The sequence below is a fragment of the Adiantum capillus-veneris genome, chromosome 19 (genome assembly GCF_014529385.1).
Source record: "Adiantum capillus-veneris isolate H3 chromosome 19, ASM1452938v2, whole genome shotgun sequence".
In the NCBI taxonomy this organism is placed as follows: domain Eukaryota; kingdom Viridiplantae; phylum Streptophyta; class Polypodiopsida; order Polypodiales; family Pteridaceae; genus Adiantum; species Adiantum capillus-veneris.
In genome coordinates, this window is record NC_140949.1 from 124091425 (window position 1) to 124114365 (window position 22941).

At 41.2% G+C, this 22941-nt stretch overlaps 1 protein-coding gene and 1 pseudogene across 1 annotated transcript; one reads left to right on the forward strand and one right to left on the reverse strand.

The window, feature by feature from the left end:
* The first annotated feature begins 15869 nt into the window (after positions 1–15869).
* LOC147434797 (uncharacterized) lies at positions 15870–16343 on the forward strand (annotated as a pseudogene).
* Positions 16344–22263: 5920 nt separating this feature from the next.
* On the reverse strand, positions 22264–22581 carry LOC147434798 (uncharacterized). The gene has a single exon (XM_086490031.1). The coding sequence runs from the start codon at positions 22480–22482 to the stop codon at positions 22264–22266; it is 219 nt and encodes a 72-aa protein (XP_086346157.1). The 5' UTR covers positions 22483–22581.
* Positions 22582–22941: the final 360 nt, after the last annotated feature.

Below are 22941 nucleotides of genomic sequence, written 5' to 3' on the forward strand. Positions count from 1 at the left end.
CGTCTTTTTAGTACTGAAAGCCGAAATGAAGCTTTTAACTATTCAAATGACTTGAAAATTGAAACATGAGCTATTCAGGGCCTAAGGATGCAGGGTAGGTGAAAAAATATGCAAACTGGGCTCAGAATCATGCTGGAGACATCATACGCGTATGATGTCTTTTGTGTCAAAATGACTTCATATTGGTTGTGCTTGTAGCTGATAGTGTATACATGAGTATCATATGCTTGGATTTGAGTTTGGATCCCATTTGGTCAAGTTTTGGCCAGTTTAGTCCAGATCAGGCTCTTGGCAAAATTTTGAAAGGGAATTGGATTTTATGATCCAAATTGGATAAAACTTGGTGGTTCATCTTCAAATGGCATGTAGATCACTTCTGTTTGGTGGTTGAAGCCCTAAGGTGCCAAAATCACATAGTGAGACATCATACGCGTATGATGTCTTTTAGTGTATTTTTGGACCAAATTTCTCTATAAGCTTGGATATGGCTTTAGATAGGCTTATTCAGTGGATTTATGAATTTTGGATAGATTTTGGGCTAAAAATGGCTCTGGAGACATCATACGCGTATGATGTCTTTTTCATCAATTTTTCATGGGATTGATTCTGTGGACTCCCCATGTACTAGTGAAGGACTGTCTCTACTCAAATCTTGGTTTGGACTTGAGTATGTTGAATTTGGGCTAAAATAGGCTTTGGATGAAGGATTTTTCCCTCAATTGGGCTAATGGGGTGATCCACTTGACCAAATGGTTCCAAACTTCATATGTAGCATGTATTAGATATATATAATGGATGTATGATGTCAAATGAGCAGTTTTGGCTCTGTAAGTGCAAATAGACATCATACGCGTATGATGTCTTTTGTGTCAAAATGGTGCTTTTTGGTTCCAGATAGCTTATAGATGTGTTAATCAACAATCCTACAAAGTTTCAATGAGTTTGGAGTTATTTTGACAAAATTAGGACCAAAAATCAATTTTATGGCCTACTTTGCGTCTTTTTGGTTTTCCTTGGGTTTTCTAACTCCAATTCTCATGATACTTGGTTCATAGGATGTGATTAACATGTGGAATGAGGCTATTCACTCAAATGTTGAAATGGATGTGAAAATCATGCTGTGAGACATCATATGCGTATGATGTCTTTTTTTGAAATGTTGGTCTTTTTGTGCAAAGAATGCTTTGTGCTAGTGCCCTAAGCCCTGCTAACTAGTTTTCAACTTAAAAAGTCATTAGTTTAGCTAAAAAGCCCCCTTATAGGCATTTTAGTCTCCGAAGTCGTCTTTTTGCCTTGGAGTTGAATTTTCTTCAACTTTTCTTCTCGAGAGTTGCATTTCCAGCTCATTGGATATGTTGTGAAGCCACCTATTTGGTTGAACTTGACTTTGGCTCCCCGTTCTCCATCTTTCTCCATTTGGTTGCCCAAAAGCGTCTTTTTCACCATCGATAAGTGAATCAGCTTTCTTTTGGGTTTTGCTTGCAAACATAAGTCATCCATGTATATTTGAAGCTGCTTGTGAAATTTCATGTCATTTCGTCGTCAATTTTAGCCGTTATGCCAAAATGACGCTTTGTGTGTCCGCAGCCGAATCGGTTGTTCCGACCTACTTTTGGTGATCCAAACCCGGAGATACTCCATGGTTGCATTGCCCTCGATGTTGTTAAGCTTCCTGAGAAGTTTTGTGTCGTTTCGACAACTTTTTTCTGTTTGCCTCTTGCAGGCTCTGTTGACCTAGGGTTTTTCAAGTCGTTCTTTCTCGAGCTTTGAGTGTTAGAAACCCATCTTCTATGTTAGGGTAACCCACCTCTAAGTTCTTGCAAGGTTTGGTTAGGCGGTTGTGCCCCTACCTAGCGTTCCTCCCCATTCCCCGTCTGCTCTTGTTTCTTGGTTTTGGTCAGTTTTCGCAACAAAAGTTAACGATAAGCATCAAAAGCTTATGGCAACGAGTCTACCTCTCATGTCTGGTGTCCTCTGAGCTCTCGTAGCAGTCGTAGAAGGCGGTAGAAGGTCGGATGCTCCTGTGTGCTCTTTGCTCTCTCCAAGAAGGTAATAGTGGAAATGAGCTTGAAAGTGAAGTGAAAAATACTTAACTTCGGACTTCTCGGATCACTTGTTACCAAATTTGACATGTGCTCCTATCTCGTCGTGAAATGCACTTTAGGATTTGAAATTTCTCAATTTGGACTCCGTTTGACCTGTTTCTGAGAAATCTGTCCACTTTGCCAAAATTCTGTCATTTCGGGCTTTCCGCAACTTTTTCAAAATTGTACCCAATTTTTACCATGGGTTGCCCTTGTCATTAGGACCATCACCGTCTATTCTTTTCTTTTTTCCGATCTCATTTCACCTGCTTTTTTATTTTTCTTTTACTTTTATCAAGAAAATCATAAAAAATAAAGGAAAATAGCAAATTGAAGCCAAAAAATTCCAAACATACACGATAAATAGCTGGTAACCCTGTGTATATGAATATACACTTATTTGTGATTTCTGGACTTGGATTACCACTTTTTTTCACTTTTTTGCTCCAAAAACACTCTTATTTAGTGATATTTACACGTTTAGAGACCCAAATTCATCATTTGATCTCTTCTTGTTGCAAAACAAGGTATATAAGGGCATAAATATTATCAATATCCGCAATCAAACATAAAAATTGCAAAATCATGTAAGACACTGCCCTTGTAATATAATTTTTGTTTTTCTTTGTTTTTGGCGCTTGTAGCTGCTTTGTAACTCCTGTATACCTGTATACCTCCCCCCCTCCTAGTCTGAGTCCTCCCGGACGACTATGAAGTGTCTGTGGGCGAAGCATTGTAGTTGTTTTGGTCATAAGTTTCCAATGCAATTGCAGAGTGATGATACAACAGCCTTTCCAATAAAGCTGCTCTTTGTTTGATTGAAGGATTGGTGGTCGGGTTTTGGGTTGGTGATACTTCGGTAGTAGAATCAGTAGATGGATTCATCTTTACCTTGTTGTTCTTTTGCACAATCCAAATCTGCTTCCGCTTCGCTTGTGCTTGCCACAAACTCTTTGCGACCCAAACCTGCTTTGTCCTTTGTGGTGATTTCCTCGCCTTGAAATACCTAGGAGTTTCCGTTGATTGTACTGAAGGGAGTTCCTGTTTACAAATCTTTGGGATCCAAATTTGCTTGCTATAGCTTTGTGCCGTCATGAACTTCTTTGGAATCCAGATCTGTTTCACTGTCCTTGATTGTCTGGAATCACTCTATTGTCTGGTATTGAAGACTCTGTTTTCCACCTTTGTGTTCTCTGGCACAACCTTCTCTGGTCTCCATACCAACTTTGACTCCGTTTTTTCCCAAGGTTGAGCTGTTATATTATTGCTTGTCTTCCTTATCCACTATTGAGAATTCCTCGTCGAAGAGTAATCCGGTTGTAAAGAAACTTTTGGTCGCCATTGCTTCTTCTTTTTCTCGGGTTGTTGTTTACCTTTGTCTTTGGATTCGTCCTTTGGAGTTGGCTCTGCTCCTTTGGTGAACTTAACTGATTGACTTTCACCTTCGTATTTGATAAGCACTGATTTAGAACTCCAGTCAATCATTGCATTGTATTGTTTCTGCCATGGTTGTCCTAGCAATAATGGATGTTGTGTAGCTTGGTCTTCAACCACGTAAAACATATGAGGATACACATATTGGTTAATCTGTATATGTAAAACTGTGCATCCGACAGTTTTGATTGAATTCTCAGAGTAACTCTTTAACTCTTGCTTGGCAGTTTGTAGTTTAGTGTCATTTGTCAATTGTCTATACAAACTGAGTGAAAGTAGGTTAGCTTGAGCTCCTGAATCCAATAGTGCTCTGGCTTTGATTTGGTTGGTTCCTACTTTGCATTCAATGATGGGTTCTTCTTTGTCATTATCCATTTCTGTTATACTGACTGCGTTTATTCGTATTGCTCCTTCATTGCGCTGTTTCTGACGCAGTAGTCTTCTTTTCTCCATTCTTTCCTTCGCCTCGGCTTGCGCTTCCTCCACAATCTTTTTCTTTTTCTGGACACGCAGCTTTTCTTGATGTATTTTGAGAAGCATGTCTTGGGTTAGCGGCAAAAGATACTTTTTCACTCTGCATCCACTAATCCAATTGGGCATTTCTTCTCCGTCTAATGTAGCAAGCTTGACGGCTCCACTTGGTGATAGATCTTTAATCACCAGAGGTCCCATCCCTCGCTTTTTAAGCTTCTTAGCATGCTGTTTCAGAGTGTAAACTAGGACATAGTCCCCAACCTTAAACTCTTTAGTCCGCACATGCTTATCAAAAAATTCCTTTTGTCGCCTTTTTTGAGCGTAGATAGAAGCTACTGCTTTTAGGCGAAGCTCATCTAGCTTTTCCAGGTCATCTATTCTATCAGAAAGCTCGTGCCCTGTCCACTCTAGATCCTTAGCCACCCTTAAGGTTGAAATCAAGAATTCAATTGGTAAGATAGCATTTAGCCCAAAAACCATGTTATATGGGGTCGTTCCTATTGATGTTTTATATGCTACCCTATATGCCCATAATGTTGAATGCAACTTCTGGTCCCAGTCAGTTCTCGACTCAGATACAATCTTCGTAAGGACCGTGCATATGGTTTTGTTTGTTGCTTCAGTTTGTCCGTTTGCTTGTGGATGATACGGGGCTGATTTCCTATGGATTACCATGAATTCATCTAGAAGGATCTTTATCACTTCATTTATAAAATGTGTGCCTCGATCACTCACAATTTCTATTGGCAATCCATATCGTACAAAGAAGTATTCATACAGAAATTGTGCCGTGGTCCTGGTATCTGCTTTTTGAGTTGCCTTTGCTTCGACCCACTTTGTTAGATAGTCTGTAGCCACAATGATGTATTGTGCATGAGTCTTATATGCAGGAGGTGAAATGGGTCCGACATAATCAATCCCCCATTTTGCAAAAGCTCTTGCCCCCATCATTGGTCTAAGCGGCATATCATCTCTTTTAAGTGGTACTTTGGTCCGCTGACAGTCATCACACCGTTTAACGTATTCCTCAGCGTCCATATGTAATGTTGGCCACCATATTCCTGCGGCTAAGACAAGTTTTGCTGTCTTATCACCTGAGAAATGGCCTCCACCTACTCCTCCATGAGCTTGCTCCAGGATTATCACATACTCAGACTCTGATGCGCAAATCCTAAGCTGGTTGTCTTTACCTCTCTTATAGAGTTGATCTCCTATTAAAGCGTAATCTCTAGCTTCTGTCTCTACAGATTTCTGACGAGCTTTTGACGTTCCTTCTGGGAAAGTTCTATTTGTGAGATATTCAACAATATACTGACTCCATTCTGGAGCGATCATTATCTGATATAATGTCGAATACTCTGCTGGCGGTTTTATGAACATACAATACATACAGTGACATATTCATGTACGCTTTCTTTCATTCCTGGCCAATAGACTCCCAATTGTAACAAATTCCTATATGTGTTCCTTCTTGAACAATGAAATGCACATTCCTGAACATGTGCTTCGCGCAGATATATATTATATTCCTCAGGATTGATGCATAGTCGTAAAACATGATCATTTCCCAATTGATACAACCTTCCTGCAACCAATTGAAGATTCTTGGATTGCTGAATAGCAATATGTTTCAGGTTGTATTCTCTTCTATCGAACTCTCCTCCATAGGTTAATAGGTTAACGACATTTTGAGACCACTTCGGTATCATTTCTATGTTGAACAAGTACGCGTCTGGCATGTCGTCATCTACTCCTATAGGGTCTTCTCCATTCGTCAATCGCGAAAGATGATCAGCTCTAAGATGTGTTTTTCCTTTCTTTACTACTACCGTGAAGTCGAATTCCAGTAAGATAATGAACCATCTCACTATTCTCCCGGTATTGCATGGTTTATTCACTAGGTAGAGCAAGGCTTGGTGATCCGTAAAAAACACAAACTTGTTGGCTAGAAGATAATGCCGAAATTTCTTCACAGCATATATCATTCCTAATCCTTCTCGCTCTGTTGTGGTGTAATTCTTCTCTGCATTGTTGAGCTTTCGACTGGCGTAACAGATAGGAAAATCCATGTTTCCTTCTTCTGGCTGAGCCAGAATGCATCCTATTGCATATGCCGAAGCATCTATATGCACATGGAATATCTTCTCCCAATCTGGTGATTTCAAACTGGAGCAGTAATGAGTGCCTCTTTCAATTTCTTGAACGATTCCTCACACTCCTCTGTCCATTCAAAGTTCACTATTAGCCTGTAAAGTGGTTGGCCTATTATAGCGTACATGTAAATGAATCGTCTATAATATCCGCAATGTCCCATAAAGCTCTGTACTTGTTTTGCATTGGTTGGTCTAGGCATATCCACTATAACTTTTATCTTCTCTAAATCCGTGGATATTCCGTTTTGTGAGACAATATGTCCCAGAATTCTGCCCTGTCGGACCATAAACACACATTTCTCAGGATTGAAACAAATGCGATATGTCCTACATTTCTCAAATACTTTTCTTAGGTGTTCTAGATGCTCATCTCTCAGAAGAGAATGTACACATAAGTCATCCATGTATATTTCTAGAAACAACCTTAAGTATTCTTTGAAAGCATGCGTCATCAGCCTCTGGAAGGTTGCGGGAGCATTGGTTAGACCAAAAGGCATAACCCTATAAGCATAAATTCCCCACTCCGTTGCAAAAGCTGTTTTATGTTGATCTTCCAGTGCTATGGCTAGCTGGTTATATCCTGAAAAACCATCAAGAAAAGAGTATGCTGTTTTCCCTGATACACGCTCTAGAACATGATCAGTTATCGGCAAGGGATAATTGTCCCTGATTGTTGCAGCATTCACTTTCTTTAAGTTGACACACACTCGGAGTTTTCCGTTCTTCTTGGGTACCACCACAATTGGAGATACCCAATCGGTGTGTTCAATCTCGTATATGAATTCAGCTTCCATTAGCTTATCTATCTCTTCTTTGATTCGCTTAGCAAAAGTATCATTATATGTGTATGGTCTCTGTCTGCTAGGCTTTGCGTCTTGTTTCAGTGGGATTGTGTGTTGGCATATCGATGGGTCAACTCCCTTTAAGTCCTTATAAGACCATGCAAACACATCCCTATACTCTCTGAGAAGACTCAAAAGTCTCTCTTCCTCGCCTGGAGACAAATCTGTGGCTATGTACACCGGTCTAGGTGGCTCACCTGGAGCTGCTAAATCAACCTTTTTTGCATCCTCCGGTCCGTCATAAGATTCGTTCTCCTTTCTCTCTCAAATAGGTTGGGTTAATACCACCTTCCTATCCTCTATTGTGAATTTCCTATAGTGAGAGGGAACATCCATGTTTTCCTTGATTTTGACGTTTTCATCCTCTCCACTCTCAATTTCTGTCGTCCAAACTTCTTTCAGAGTTTTCTTGAGCTCTCTGTACTTGTTTCTACGTTCTAGCTTGGACTCCGTGTGTTCTCTGTTGCGCTTGTTCTTTTCTGATTTTTCAGTTTCAGTTTTCGTTCCATTCCTTTGAACTTGATTTCTTGAGCCTTTGTTATTTTTTCGTAAGCTCTTTTGATCAGTGCCTCTCATTCTTCCAGAAACCTTGTCCTTAACACAATCTTCCGCCTTTACTAGCATTAGGAATTGATTTTTTCCTCTTATTCTAGGCATCGGATTGGTTCTAAACCCCTTTGTTTTTCTCTTTGCTCTATAGCGTTTCTGGCGTTGTTTAGTTTGGTTTGGAAAATCATAAAATCGGACATCCGTTATAGTTTCTTCATTTCCGCTTGAATTGTCCGTTGACTCGTTGTCTGCTTCATTTCCCCACTCAGGATGATCGGGAATGTCGTGAAACACCTCCTCTTCATCTTCGTTTTCCTGTGTATCGTTCTTTTCAGTTTCTTTTTCGAGTACAGTTCTCAACATGAAGTACGGAACCACGTCGTACCCGTCCTTGTCGCAAAATTTTGTTGTGGGACCATCCGGAATTGCACAAACATCTAGGGTTGCTAGAATGTGTGTCCATTCTAATGGTTCAAGCGTGTCCTCTGGAAAGGGTTCTCCTATATAAGCTTCGTCTTCGATAGCCCTTTCTAAAACACATTCTTCTCGTTTCAGACTTCCACATTGTGAAGCTCCACACATCCATAACTCCTTGGGTTTACCTAACCAAGCTGGAAATTCGGATCCCGCCAAAGTAGCTGAATCAAACTCCTCCACCGGTGTTCGGTTCACATCTTTGTAGCTATGGTCTTTCAGGTTCACACGTGTAGTGGTTTCCATATTTCTCAGGTATATGTGATCGTAGCCCCAATCCTGGACCATTTTCAACTGTCTCATGAATGGTCTTCCCAGTATGATATCATAGTTATTCTCCTTGCCAAAATCGACAATAGCAAAAGTATGTTCGTATTCAATGCCGCAAGAAGTCACTACAACTTTCTCTAATAACCCCATAGGTTTCTCCATGTGTCCATCTGCTAATTGGAGTTTCAACCTAGTCTTCCTTATTGCTGGTTTCCCCCATTTTTTCCCGATTTCTTTTGTAGCAATGGCTACCCCAGCTCCGCTGTCTAGTATTGCCATCGTGTTTACTCCTTGGAATTCAACTGGTAAGGTTGTATTCCCCTCTTCACCTTCGCAATACTCTCCGACCTTGTTTAAGGGTACAGGCTTAGCGTTCTTTTGTGGTTTACTCAGCTCTTGTATACCCTCTTGCAGTCTCGATGTTGGGTCTTTTATCCCAAATTTCTCCAAGCATTTTCCTACAGTGGTCCACATATGTGGTCTTACCTCAAAAGCTCAGCTAGAGTGATAGTGCATGTCACTGGTGTTGACAAGATCTCTATCAATCCTTGCGAGTCCATGACTTTTTCTGATGAGATTCTTCGTGAGGGAAGTGCTCTAGTCTCGGATTTTGCTTCATACTCTCCTAAGTATGAAGGTAAGGTATTCAGTGAATGAGGTTTGCTCTCCATTGTTCTAACAGAGCCCCCATCTCCCCAGTAAGATTGCAGATCCAAGTCCACTTGAGATCCTGCCTCAAATTCCACTATGGGAGGATTCCTGATGTCCTTTTCCCAATTTGTCTGATTAGCTTGGCAACTTAGCTCGTTTGCAAAGTTTGCCTCTCTCACTTTTTCCAAAATTCATTGTAATCATCATCTCTTCCGTAAGACCTCTGTATGACTGGATGAAAACTCTCTATCTCCTGATCGGTTGTGTTCAACACTATGCGGTCATCCTTGTGTGTATTTTCAGGCTTTTGTGCACTGGGAGTCTTTTCAGCTACCCGTGAAACAATAGTCTCTTCCTGAATTGGGTTTTCCGTTCCACAATTCATTGTTTCTTTTGGTGGTTCTAATAAGGCTTGTGCAGTCTCGATCATTCTCTGGCACATTTCAAGTCTCTGCTTTTCCAATTCCGCGTTTGGGTATGTCATCCACCTCTGTTCTTGTGTTTGGTTGTTCTTTAACCTAGCTTCGTAAGCTCTCATCAATGCGTCCAATGGTTCGTGTACTTTGTCGACTAGCACTGATCCCCCTGAGCTTAAGCTCGTTGTTTCTTTGATACTCTTTTGTTTCGTTCTTTCCGGGCTCATCTCTCGTTTCCCGTTTTGACTCTCAAGTTTTTCTAATCTATCTTTAGTTCGCTTTAGTTCTTCAGCTAGAATAGCGTCTTCACGTTCTTTTCTCAACTTCATGCGTGCTTTTCTAGATTTCCATGTGTTTTTCTGACTCCGCGGTCCTGGACTAACCATTTCAGTCGCTAACTTTCCATTCTCAGGTTCTCTAGTGGTTTTCTTAGCTTGAGCTCTAGTAACAACTTGCGTTGGTATCAGAGTTTCATTTTCAGACCCACTGCTGGTAGGAATAGTTTCTAGCATATTCAATGTCGTCTTTTGCACTTTGTTTGGATTCTTTGAACAATCCTCAATGAAGTGAGTAACCCCACACTCAGTGCAATAAGCGTTAATTCTAATGATTTCCGTATGTGGGCAAACATTCATCAGATGGTCACCTCCACACTTGTAATAGGGTCCTAGTGCTGGTCTTGGTCCCATTTGATTCATCCTTTGTGGATAGGATGGTCTTTGTCCTGTTAACCCTCCATGAGCTATGAACATCAATGTTCTTGCGTCCAAATTGTATCTCTCTTCATCAGAAGCACTTGTAATTGTTGGCATTCCAACATTCCCAATCATGCCCCATGGTTCTGGTTGTTTGGGTTCTTCTGGTGGGTAATACACAGTTGGAGACATGTGTGCACCAGATTCTTCATAATAGGCTTGAACAGGCACTAGGCCTTGTTCTTCCTGATTCTCTAAGGTTGGTGCATATCTAATGCCTACTGGTCTTGCTCTTGGTAAAGGTGGTTGTTGTCCCAATACCGGTTGCGGTCTTTCTATCCCCATAGGTCCTGGTACATTTCCCGTTGGGTATCGAGGTAGTGGATGTACTTGAGGTGGTGCTAATTGAGCAGGAGGTGCATACTGACGCTCCCTTACATACCCTTTGTTGTAATAGCACTCCTCTGTTGGATGGTTTGTCCATTTTTGTTCAATAGCACACCATTTCAGTGTTTTTGGCAATGGTTTTTGGTATGGTGCCATCCTTTTTAGAGCATCTTCTATCATTTGCTCTACATTTGGCATGGTTGTTGTTTGAACATTCTTTTTAGTGGTAGTCTCGCTCGCTACGGAGGAAGAGCTACTGGATGCGAAATCTGTATCCGCTGACACCTCTCCATAAACCGTACAGTTATCCACTAAGTACAATGCTTCTCTCGTCACTTGCTCGAAACTTGTACAAGCTTTCAAGTGCAAGTCCTTCTTGAGAGTGTCATTCCTCAGTCCCTCAATAAAGAGAACAGATAGTCTGTCATCTTGTGGTCGTTCACGTACTGGACATCTCTCAATGTATTGTTTGAAGCGAAGTGAAGCTTCCTTCACTTTTTCGTGTTCTCTCTGTTTAAAAGCATATATTTGTGAGACCGTATTGTGCTTAATCCCTCGTTTTGAGAATTCCTCAGCAAAATCTCTTAGCAAATGGTCAATGTCATGGAATCCCCCTATGTTCAGTGGTTGAAACCATGTCAATGCCGTACCTTCTAGAGTAAGACCAAATCCCTCGTATTTTGTATGGAAATCTGTTATCTGCTCAGCTCTTAAGACTTGCTTAAAGAGTGACACATGTGCATACGGATCTCCCGAACCACCATACTTCTTTGGCATACACTTCGCTACTTGAGATGGTCTCATACGTCTATGGTCTGCTACCAATATCATTGCTCCTGTGTCCCGGCTAAAGCTTTCTCTAGCATCATGGACTTCATGGGTTACCCTTGTCGGTTCCCCTGCCCTGAATCTACTACTAGGAGGTAAATGTGATGGTTCCGCTTCGAACCTTGGACCTAGAGTGGTATACGTGGGGATTGGAACTGCACTACCTCGATTCGTATCCATTGACTCTCTGGAATGTAATGATCCCATTGGTCCGGGCTTCGAGTACTGAGGTTGACTGAAAGAGTCAGCAGCCTGAGTTCTTTGTCCTCCTGTCGTCATTGGGTTTTGCCCTCCATTTGTTGGTGCTGGTCTTTGTGAGCTAGAAGTAACATAATACTGATGTAGTGGTCCCCCAAAGTATGTATATCCTTCTAATTCTTTCTTGCCCATTGTTGAGTATTGCCTGCCATACTTGTCGTAAGCGGCAATTTTTACTTCCGATCCCTCTGTGTAGGTAAAGACATAAAGTCTTTTTTGGTCTGTCAACTCTCCGGTGTAGGGTTCTTCACATCTATAATAGAGATCTTGCTCCCCATTATCTTATTTGTATAGCCCCCCATAGATGTTATCAGTGTTGATCCTTGTAGTTTCATTCTCTCTTCTTAACCTCGCATCAGGGAAGTTCATTATTGGTGCTTTCTCCTCAAGTTCTTTATCTACTTTGGCTTTGGTGCCCATCAATCCCCACTTGTCCACAATGTTAGGGTTTAGGACTACCAAGTACATGGTACCCTCGTCATCTAGATATCTATCTCTGCTATAGCTCACAGGCACTAAGTCCTTGAACTCACTAGGTCTATCTTCTATCTTCACACAATAGCGGTCCATTCCATCCTTGTAGATCTTGGCACCTTGCTCATTGTCGTACTGATATTTTATGAACAATAGCTTCATTGTGGCGGAAGGGCTTGATGATCCTGCTGCCATATTTTTTCTATTGTTCAGGTTCATGTGTTCCAAGTGCTCGGTGAAAATCTCGTAAGATCTCTCCGAAGAAGTATGAGAGACACTTCCTTCAAAGATCGGCTCTAATGGTTGCACCCAACTTTGGTTTACACTTCCCTCGGTTGATATGACACTTGCTGGTTCCCCTTGTTTTGGTTGGTTATTCTGGAGGTTCCTGCCCGATCTCAAATTTATCAATTCCCCTAAAGGACTTTAACTTTTCCGTCTCGGCAATTTGTTTTCCCCAAGTTTTTGTGGTCAGAATTGATCCAAACTGATTGATACTTGGTCAATTGTTTAATCTTGTCAGTTGGACAACTTCTGTTTCATCAAGTGAGAATTTTGTTTCAGTTATGCTGAAAAAGACATTATACGCGTATGATGTCTTTTTTCACAGATTTAGACTATTTTGGTTATGCTCACTCTCAGTAGGCCCCTTATGCTCTTTCCACTCACAAAATTCAGTTTGAACTCTGTTTGAGCAAGTTATGGCTAATTTAGGCTTTTCTTGGCAATTTTCCGCTTTTGACTTGTTTTTTGGGTCAATTGTGATCCAAATGGGATGAAACTTGAAATATAACCTCTAGACAGCTATTACAATGGATCTGTGTTAGCAAAGTATCAAAATATGTCCAAAATTAGGTCAAAGATATCATACGCGTATGATGTCTTTTTCATCAATTTGGGTCAAAACTTGATATTTATGCTTCCAACAGTGCTTGTAACAATCTTGTCAGGTCAGATATAAAAAATAAACAGTGGATGTGCCAAAAGACATTATACGCGTATGATGTCTTTTTTCACAGATTTAGACTATTTTTGGTTTTAAGCCTTCTCCAATGTTTATAATTGAGTTTCAAGTGTTTTTGTCAGGTTTGAATGTAAAAACAAGATCTGAATCCAAAATTTCCTATTCTTTGCGTTTCTTGGACTCCGACTTGTCTTTTCGGGTTTCTTTGAGTGTTAATGCTCTTGTTTTAAGTTGAAATTAGGGTATAACCCCCCTTTTGAACACTCTGGTAAAGTCAAAATTTCTGTTTTGGTCTCTGTTTGGTCATTTAGACATCATACGCGTATGATGTCTAAAGTTGCAGATTTCCAGTTTTTTGGCACAGAATCCTTCCTAAAGCTTTCTCAAGTGCTCAGCAACTCCCAGATACACAGAAAATTTCTCTGACTTTTGTTTATTGCAAGTTTCACTACTAACTCGACGGTTTAGTGATCTAACATGCAATCAACCATATCAAGAAAATACTCCAATGATTATTAGCTCTAGATCAGGATCAAATGAAGTCCTACCTAAGCTATTCCTAATCATAAAATGGGTTTGGTAATTGTGACTTTAAAGATATCCACTGTCACTCACGGACTAGCAAATTCTTCTTCTATCAACAACTACTCAACACCAACAAAACAACAAACAAATCTAAGCTAAACTAAAAATACTGTCAACACGGAAGACCCAGGAATACCCCACTTCCTAGTATCTCTTGAGATCTTCGGAGTCCACCACTCCTAGATCTTTTCTAACTAAAGTATAAAAAGTAGTTTATACGACTCACCTCGTAGGATTAGTCTAAGGTCACCTACTTAGGGATCTCGTCCCCGGCAACGACGCCAAATGTTAAGGCGGTTACGCCGCTAGCGGAAGCTAAATAGCGAGAACTCAACCAACAACAGAATTTGTCAGACGAGGACGAAGCTTGACCCGCAGGCGCATGGAAACAACTAGGTGGGTGTCAAATCACCTACTCAACCTTCTAATGACAATCACTACTAAGGAAATCAAATCTAAGTTCTAAAATACGCAAGTGACTGAAATCCGTACTACGAACGAATGCTATACGAAACAGGATCTAGAATCATGGAATCGATCTCAAACTCAAGGGGAAGTCTATGCACTAGGTAAGAACAACACCCTAAAGACTTGGAACTGCAGAATCAACCTATAATCACTCCGTGCGGTAAACGCGTATGAAGACAGGCCGAAAAATACAGGTGACCGAAACTTGACCCCGATGGTACTAATGCGTAGCTCTACTTGTTGTGGTTCTATAGATATGCTGCACGCTCTATTCCGACACACGAGTTGGAAGAGAGCTCACACCGAAGCTCGTAGGAACTTACCACACATAGAAGCCAATAGCGCGCACTCTTGGTATCAGTGCGTAGCTCTCGCCGTTGCTAACACAATGGCGGTGTCGCTTCTCCAATGGCGGCCCCGTAGCTCGCGTAGCAAGTAGATAAGACTCTCTCTCTCTCTCTCATTCTCTCTCAGACACAGTCACGGCGCTCAAAAACTCACTTTGATTAATAATCTGAATCCCCTTAGGCTACAAAAACTTTGGCTTATATACCTCAGCCTTGGAGGTGAGAACATCTCTAACTAATTACATCAGCAAGTGAAATTACTTCGGGATTACAAGCTGGAAACTCAATTGAGTCCCGTTACTTAATGAATGGCTCAATTCAAAATCAATGTCGGAAAGACATTTATTACAATCAATGGTTACAAAAATGATGAGTGTGAGAAAAAATGTGGGTGTGATCCTCTGCTGGCTCGCTCAACAAATTATGTGATCAGCTTCAACAGCTATAGCTAATCAAGGATTTATTTAGTTCAACTGCTTGATATATGCTCTAAGGTTGAGAGTGTTGTACCTGTTGCCATCTATGCATAAATATTTTTTTGGAAATGTTTGGTGGTGGTAGGCAGTCTTACCAAGAAGGAGGAGGCGGAAATCTCGTGTGGGACAGTGCGAAGCAAGCTGTTTTCATGTGCAGGCTACCTTATAGGAACCACATCGACGCCTTCATCGACATTGACGTGCTGTGGCAGGGTGAAGTCACTGTACTCCCTCACCAAGGGTGTGAGGGTGGACCGCATCACTGCCTGCGGGTGACTGCATCAAGCAGTTGTCGCATCTTTGGGCTCTGCGCTCAAGAGCTCCAATGTGTCCGCCCTTCTTGGCCTATGTGGCATCAATCGCGGCTATGCGATCAACACCTCCACCAACTGTGCCACCGTTCCTTGAATGAATAACCTTGAGACTAACGACGCTGTCCTATAACGCCCAAGCGGCCCAACATTATATTATAACGCCTACTTATGCCGATCCCCGCCCTCCGTGATGAGTACATTAGCCCCCCAATTGTCCTGATATTGACCCCCTACCAAGGTGTCAACAACTAGCTTTGCTCCATTCTGCGGTTGTAGTTTTTCCGCTACTCTTACACTACTATACTTACTTTTTGGTGAATAAAATCCGCCCACTTATTACAAGTTCAAAGAGAGAGAGAGAGAGAGAGAGAGAGAGAGAGAGAGAGAGAGAGAGAGAGAGAGAGAGAGAGAGAGAGAGAGAGAGAGAGAGAGAGAGAGAGAGAGAGAGAGAGAGAGACTTGTGGAGCTTGCAATGGATGTCAATATTTGAGAGAACATGGTAGAGCTCAAAGCTCCGCTTGACCAAGCTACGCGACGTCGTCGGCGACCTCATGTGTAGAGTCTTATATCCTCTGAGATATAGACATTAGAAATGGTAGCAACCTTGTTTGCAAGGGAAGGCCACTTATTACAAGTTCAAAGAGAGAGAGAGAGAGAGAGAGAGAGAGAGAGAGAGAGAGAGAGAGAGAGAGAGAGAGAGAGAGAGAGAGACTTGTGGAGCTTGCAATGGCTGTCAATATTTCAGAGAACATGGTAGAGCTCAAAGCTCCGCTTGACCAAGCTACGCGACGTCGTCGGCGACCTCATGTGTAGAGTCTTATATCCTCTGAGATATAGACATTAGAAATGGTAGCAGCCTTGTCTGCAAAGGAAGGCCACATTACTTCATACCTCAAAAAGTCAAAGATCATGAACTCATTACAAAGTTTGTCTAGTTTTTGCTAGGATCAGGATGTTGAAAAGTAAAAAATCTAGATTTCTCTGTTCAAGGGGGCCTCCAAGGAGAAAATTGACGTTGATGTCGATTTTAAGGCAAGATCCTTGGAGTTGAAGGTCCATGATATTGATGGCAAGAACTGTCGCCTGAGTGATTATCGTGTGGGTGTGTCGTGTCTGTGTAAAGCTATCGTAATTGAGAAATGTAGTGTCATTGTTAGGCCTACTCGGATTAACATTATTTTGAAGAAGTGGGAGAAATGAAGACAAGTCAGAGCTGTGGATGATGATAAAGAACCCGTGTCTGGGCTCATGCAAATAATCAGGAATTTTTTACTTTGTTGCGACTTTGTACTATAGAAAGCCGAGAGCTTCATGGTAGGATAGGTGGTTCGGGGTCATGGTTAGAGTCCATGGTAGTTCTAATTTCTTTTGGAGACGTCGCTAATGGTATAAGGTTTTATATTCAGGTATGGAAGTGGATCCATCCACTTGATTGTTGATATAGCGGTCATAATTGGTACAAAGAACTATTTTGGTATTGAAGTAGATCCATCCACTTGATTGGTCTAGAGAGTTGGCATCAATGTTCCCAGGGAAAATCATACAAATTTCCCTTTATGGTAGATTCAAACCTAGGAAAGTTTTCCCAGTAATCGGCATTTTTTACAATTTAACTCTATTTTTATGAATTCTCCAAGCGGATTTTCTCCCTCTCCATCTATTTTGATTTTTCAACATCCAGTGTTCACCCAAAACATTTGTGAGATAAACTAGTGCTAAAATCAACTCAAGGCTAAGCTGAGGCACACTTTTCTCGAACATTGGTTGGCATGGTAGTGGCATTAAACCTCCATTTTTTGGTAGAGAGAGAGAGGTTTCTCAAATCACATATAGACCTGAGAGAGAGAGAGAGAGAGAGAGAGAGAGAGAGAGAGAGAGAGAGAGCATGGTAGCGGCATCAAACCTCCAAAAACAAAAAAAAAGCCCAAAAAAACTCAAATAAAATATTTTGTGACTGCAATATTGATACAATGCCACATGAGATGCTGCTTATAACAAAGCTCAATGTTTGTGAGAAAGTAGCTCGGTTTTTTCTTTGCTTGAGAATGTTCGCTCGCCGTTTGGTAAGACTCGTCAACACAACATGCAGAAGATGGGTATAGTGTCAAAAGTTCAAAATTACTGCTAGAATCAGCCTTGAGACATCATACGTATATGATGTCTACTGATAGATTTTTGGACAGAATTCATTCACAAGAATCCCCAAGTGTCTAGTACTGGTTTTCAAGAACTTCTACCAATTTTCATGCAAAACTGTTCTTCGAATCTCAAGTTTCTCTTTTTCTCGTTTCAGACACTCCGTCTTTTGTCTTTTGGGTGTTTAGAGTTGGTCAAAACTCTACTTTCAATGTATACTTAGGGTAAAACCACCCTTCTGAACACTATGGTGCAGTCAGATTTTCAAAAGTTTGTCTTAGGATGGTGCTGGAGACTTTATACACGTATAAAGTCTACTATCTCAGATTTCAGATCTGTTTATATTCTAAGTTTTCCTTATCATTAGCAACATGTACATGTGTTTACAGTAAAATTTAAAGCTCAAAAGTGCTCACAAACACAAGTTTTTTACTTTTTCAGTTACAACCACTCTATCTTTGGCTTTTGGTCCCCAAATCTATGCCAAAACTCCCCAGTCAAGGTGTTCTTAAGGTAAATGATACCTTTTGAACACACTGGTAACCTTAGCTTTTGCAAATTTGGTCTCAAGATGCCCCTCGAGACTTTATACACATATAAAGTCCAAGTTTACAGAATTGCAGTTTTTGTTCACAAAACCCTTGCACATGTCTTCTTATATGCTTAACACCAATTATCCATGCAAAAATGTCAACAAAAAGCTTTTTTTGGCATTTTTTTTAAAAAATCAGACTTTTCAGAGATCATGAATGCAAACAAGCACTTTAGCAAGTAAATCAATGATGAATAACTCTAGATCAAAATCAGATCACTTACCTAAAGCTACTCCTACAAATCATATGGGGTTTTGCATCTATGAGTAGAAAAACGCTTCAATGCCACACACAGACTAGCAAACGATTTTATCACGTCACAAACCACTCGACCACCACCAACTACTCTAGTCTACAAATCCTAACTAAATCTACCTAGTCGCAAACCCTCGGCAAGACACACGCTTCCTGGCTATCCACTTGATCTCGAAATAACCTCTTCTGGATCCACTTAAGAAAAATGCTTTCTTTAGCCAAAACGAAAGCAAGAAACCATCATACGAGTATTAGTAGGAATACCTACCTAAGTCCTTGTATCCCCGGCAGCGGTGCCAATGTTGCGGGAGCAAATCACACCACCCATAAAGTGCATGCAACACAACCTAGATCAACATAATGTCAATCGAGGACAGAGATGACACGATAGGCACACGGAGGAAATCCCTTTATCTTGTCAAGCTGAGACCATCCTACACATACAACACTCTAGAAGCCCAACTAAACCACAACCTAGAGTCTCACTACTCTCAACTACACCACCTAAGCCACATACACACAAACGGAAGGAAACTCACTAAATCATACCAGACTTGTATGAAACTTAAGGAACACCATCCCCTCACTAGGATACACCTGTCCCTAAGCCTCTACACTCAAAACTCTAGCTCTAGACCATTTGCAGAGAATGCGTATAAAGACAGAGCAGGATTCTAAAAGTGTCCAAAACTAAAATATATGAGTATCTATGCATAGCTTATGTCGCTACAATTCTAATGACTACCTGCAGGAAAAAAATAGACATCGTTTGATATACTTACGACCACAAATAGCTCGTAGACGCGCTTTGCTCCGTTCCACGAGGAAGGCTTGTCATTGTAGCGTAGCTCTTGCCGAGGCTAACGTGATGGTGTAGTCAAATCTCCAATGCGATGAACGAGCGGGGAGTAGCGTCAGGATGAAGCTCACACTCTCTCTCTTCGTCTCTCACAGTAGACGGCAGCACTAAAACTTGATTATGATAAAAGTTCTATCCTTACAAAAATGACCTAGGTACCTTATATACTAAGGTCACCTTAGGTTAAACCTAAAATAGAGTTTGAGGGGTCAAATGGCTTGGTGTTTACAATCTAGAAGTGCCATTGCACCCCGGCTTCTGCAACTAAACTACCTACTTATTACAAATGATGTTTATAACCATAATCCTCAGCATTCTATAACTCTCAGAGAATAAGGCTTTGTTGAGTTATGTCCTGTTTTTGACTCAGCATCAACAAATACTAATGATGCCCGTATGCTTGTTAACTACCTTGTTTCTAGGATTCAACAAGCCATGGGCAATCCATCCCTCCAAAGTGAAGTGCAATGGCAGCTTCATGCTCATGGGATTCTCCAACTCCCCATCATGACAAGAGAGTACCTAGGAAGCCTCCTTGCGAGACTCCCAAAAGAGGCCTCTCTCCGATTCGGGAAGAAGAAGAGGATCCATATGAAGGGCTCAAAAATTTGCTTCTTGATGACACATCTCCTTCCCAAAGGAGAACTCAAGAGCCCCCATCAAAGGAACGAGAAAGAAGCAAGTCTCTTGCCACCTTGGAAGAGATGGCTCCACGAAGACGGTGGGCAAAACTCTCTCCATCACCTCCTAAATGGAGAAGACCATCGCACACCTCTCCACACCATAATTCAAATAGGGATGATAAAAAGCAAGAGAAGAAAAGGCGTGAAAGAGGTCACCCTCTTCTCCATCTTCTTCATCCTCTTCCTCTTATGAAGAAAGTGATGGTGCAGACAGAGAGAATAAGGCAAGAAAAAGGCGAGAAAGAGGTCACCCTCTTCTCCATCTTCCTCAAATTATTCATCTTCTGAAGAGAGAGATGGTGCAACTTTTGAACCATAAAAAAGAAGAGGCCATAGGAAATCCTATGCGCGTGGAAGCAATTGTCCAAGCTCAAGAAGTTCAAAGAGGTAGGAAAGAGCATCTCTTTCCTTACCTACAATGGCACCTTTGGTGCTATGGACAAAGGGGCCTGGCTTTCATCCAACAATTCGATGCAGCGTTTGGAGATGAGGGCTTCACAGAGTCCTATAAGCTACACCATGTAGCTATGCATTTTCAAAAGGCTGCCAGGAAATGGTGGTCTAGCCTACAGGCAAACCGTGAAGCCCCACAAACATGGAAAGCTTTAAGAGCTTCCATTACGAAGCAGTTTTTGGCCACCAATGCCAAAGTCAAAGTACTCACCGAATGGCGAAGCTTGAAGCTCCCTCCCTAAAAATCTATTCACAAATATGTAGACAAGTTTTGGGACTTACATCTCAAAGCCACTGTCTTCAAAAAGATGGATTTTGGAGAGCAAAAACAACAATTTTGTGCGGGATGAACTGAAGAAATGGCGGAGTATGTCAACTCCCAAAGGCCACGCACCATATTTGAGGTTATACACCATACCATGGTGGCTTCACAAATCTATTTCCAAACAGGGGCTAAGAGAAATCCTAAGCCCACGGAAAACAAGGGTTCCAATGAGCCTATGGGGAAGGACAATGTCCAAAAGTCTACTAAGGGTAATTCCAATAACAACAAAGCTAAGGAGAAGGGAGTTTACAAAGTCAAAAACAAACTCTCTACTGAAGAGCTTGAGTGTTATCGCAAGGATAACCGCTGTTTTAAATCCGACGAGCAAGGGAATGCATACCCTGCTTGCCCCCAAAAGAACACCCGCCATGAGCCTCCTAGAGCTACCTTGGTCGAAATCCAAGAAGAGGAATCTCACCACAAAGGATCTCCTCTATGCCATGCTTGGGGAAAGGTAAGAGAACATGATGCTTTTATTCTCTTTGACCTTGGTTCTACTCTCAATTGCATTCCACAGAGTTGGCCACCAAGCTAGGCATCCAAGCTTATGAGATGGGAGATGTCCCACCTGCAGATGGTTCTTTCAAGGGGAAAGAAGCTTCAGTCACTCCCTTAATTGATAAATTGAGGCTCCATGTCCAAAGCTATGTGGACAAAGATGACTTCTTTATCTCTCCTCTCAAGCACGAGGATGTAATCGTAGGGGCACCATGGTTTGATCGCATGGCTGCCAATGTTAAATTCCCTGAAAGGAAAATCTACTTTATGTACAGGGAAAAAGATATGTAAATAGATGCTAAGGAGATGGGTAACACCATACCCATTTTACATACGCAAGATTTCATTAAGCCAATAAAGAGCTCTATTTCCTTGTACATGATTTTTTGTTAAAGAATCTCAAAATGAACCTAATGCTTTAGCAAAAGAAAAAAATAATAATCACAAGGAACTAGAGTTATCCAATTTTCTCAAGGGATTTCAAGATGTTTTTATTGACGACATCCCTTGTGAACTACATCCTAAACAAGGCAATGATGATTATGGAATTGAACTTCTTCCAGGAAGTTCACTGCCTAATAAAACTCCTTATAGATTTTCTCAAGCTCAACAAGAGGAGATTATGTGACAAGTGCATGAGTTACTTGAGAAGGGCATGGTTAGGCCTATCTCATCTCCATTTTGCTCACTGGTGTTATTAGTGCAAAAGAAAGACGGCACATATCGTATGTGTGTCGACTATAGAGCACTTAATAGGATCACTATCAAGAATAGGTTTCCCGTTCCACGGGTAGAAGACCATTAGGAAGGGAATGGGGTATAGGAGGGCCTCTTTTTTTAGTAGTTTAAGGAATATTTAAAACTTAATCAAGCTTTGACCAAGGGCTAGAATGGTGGGGTAGATAGCCTAGACATGCCTTTATAAAAATAGGAGGGCCTCTTTATTTGGCAGTTTAAGGAATATCTAAAACTTAATCAAGCTTTGACCAAGGGCTAGAATGGTGGGGTAGATAGCCTAGACATGCCTTTATAAAAATACTTTTGCTTATTTACTTGGAGAATATATGCAAATTTTACTAGATCTGGTTGGAGTTACTCTCCCCCCAAAAGCACCTTTTCAATTTTCAAATATTAAAAGTTTCCCTCTCTTGTCCCCTCTTTGTCTTCTCTCCCTTCTTATTTCTACCCCTCCAAAAGTTTCCCAAAAGTAAAGATCTGTAATCTTTATCCCCACTCTCTCTCTAAAATGCCCTGACATCTCTCTCTCTCCTCCTCTTCTCATGCTAGGGCATCTTTTTGTAAAGTAGCCTATCACACATCATTCTACCTTTGTAACATCTCCTTCTAGATTTGCAACCTCTTCCTCCATAGCTACAACATTTTCTTCTAAACCTGCAACCTCTTCCTCCATAGCTACAACATCTCCTTGTAAACCTGCAACCTCTTTCTCCATAGCTACAACATCTCCTTCTAGATCTGCAAACTCTTTCTTCATAGCTGCAACATTTCCTTCCAAATCTGCAACCTCTTTCTCCATAGCTCCAACAGATTCTCTTCCAAATCTTCAACCTCTTTCTCCATAGATCCAATAGCTTCTCTTCAAGATCTGAAACCTCTTTCTCCATAGCTCCAACATCTCATTCTAGATCTGCAACTTCTATCTCCATAGCTCCAACTTCTAGGTTCCCAATCCAGTTTTGCTCTCTTCCCAATCTTGCATCTCTCTTTTGAGTTCCATAACCTCTTTCTTGACATGCAACATCAACTTTCCTACTCTAGCTCCCTATCTCCTTTCAAAATCCTTCTCATAGTTGCTGCAACATCTCCTTCTTTACTGTGTGTATGTGTGTGTGTGAACTATGCACTATGCAAGTAATTTCTAGCAAGAGTGCACTTGCTCATAGCTACCCGGCAAAGGATTACAATGCAGTAGAGATCTACTATACATGGTGCCAATGTAGCAGAATGCAAGGGGTATATGTAAGGCTTATGAAGG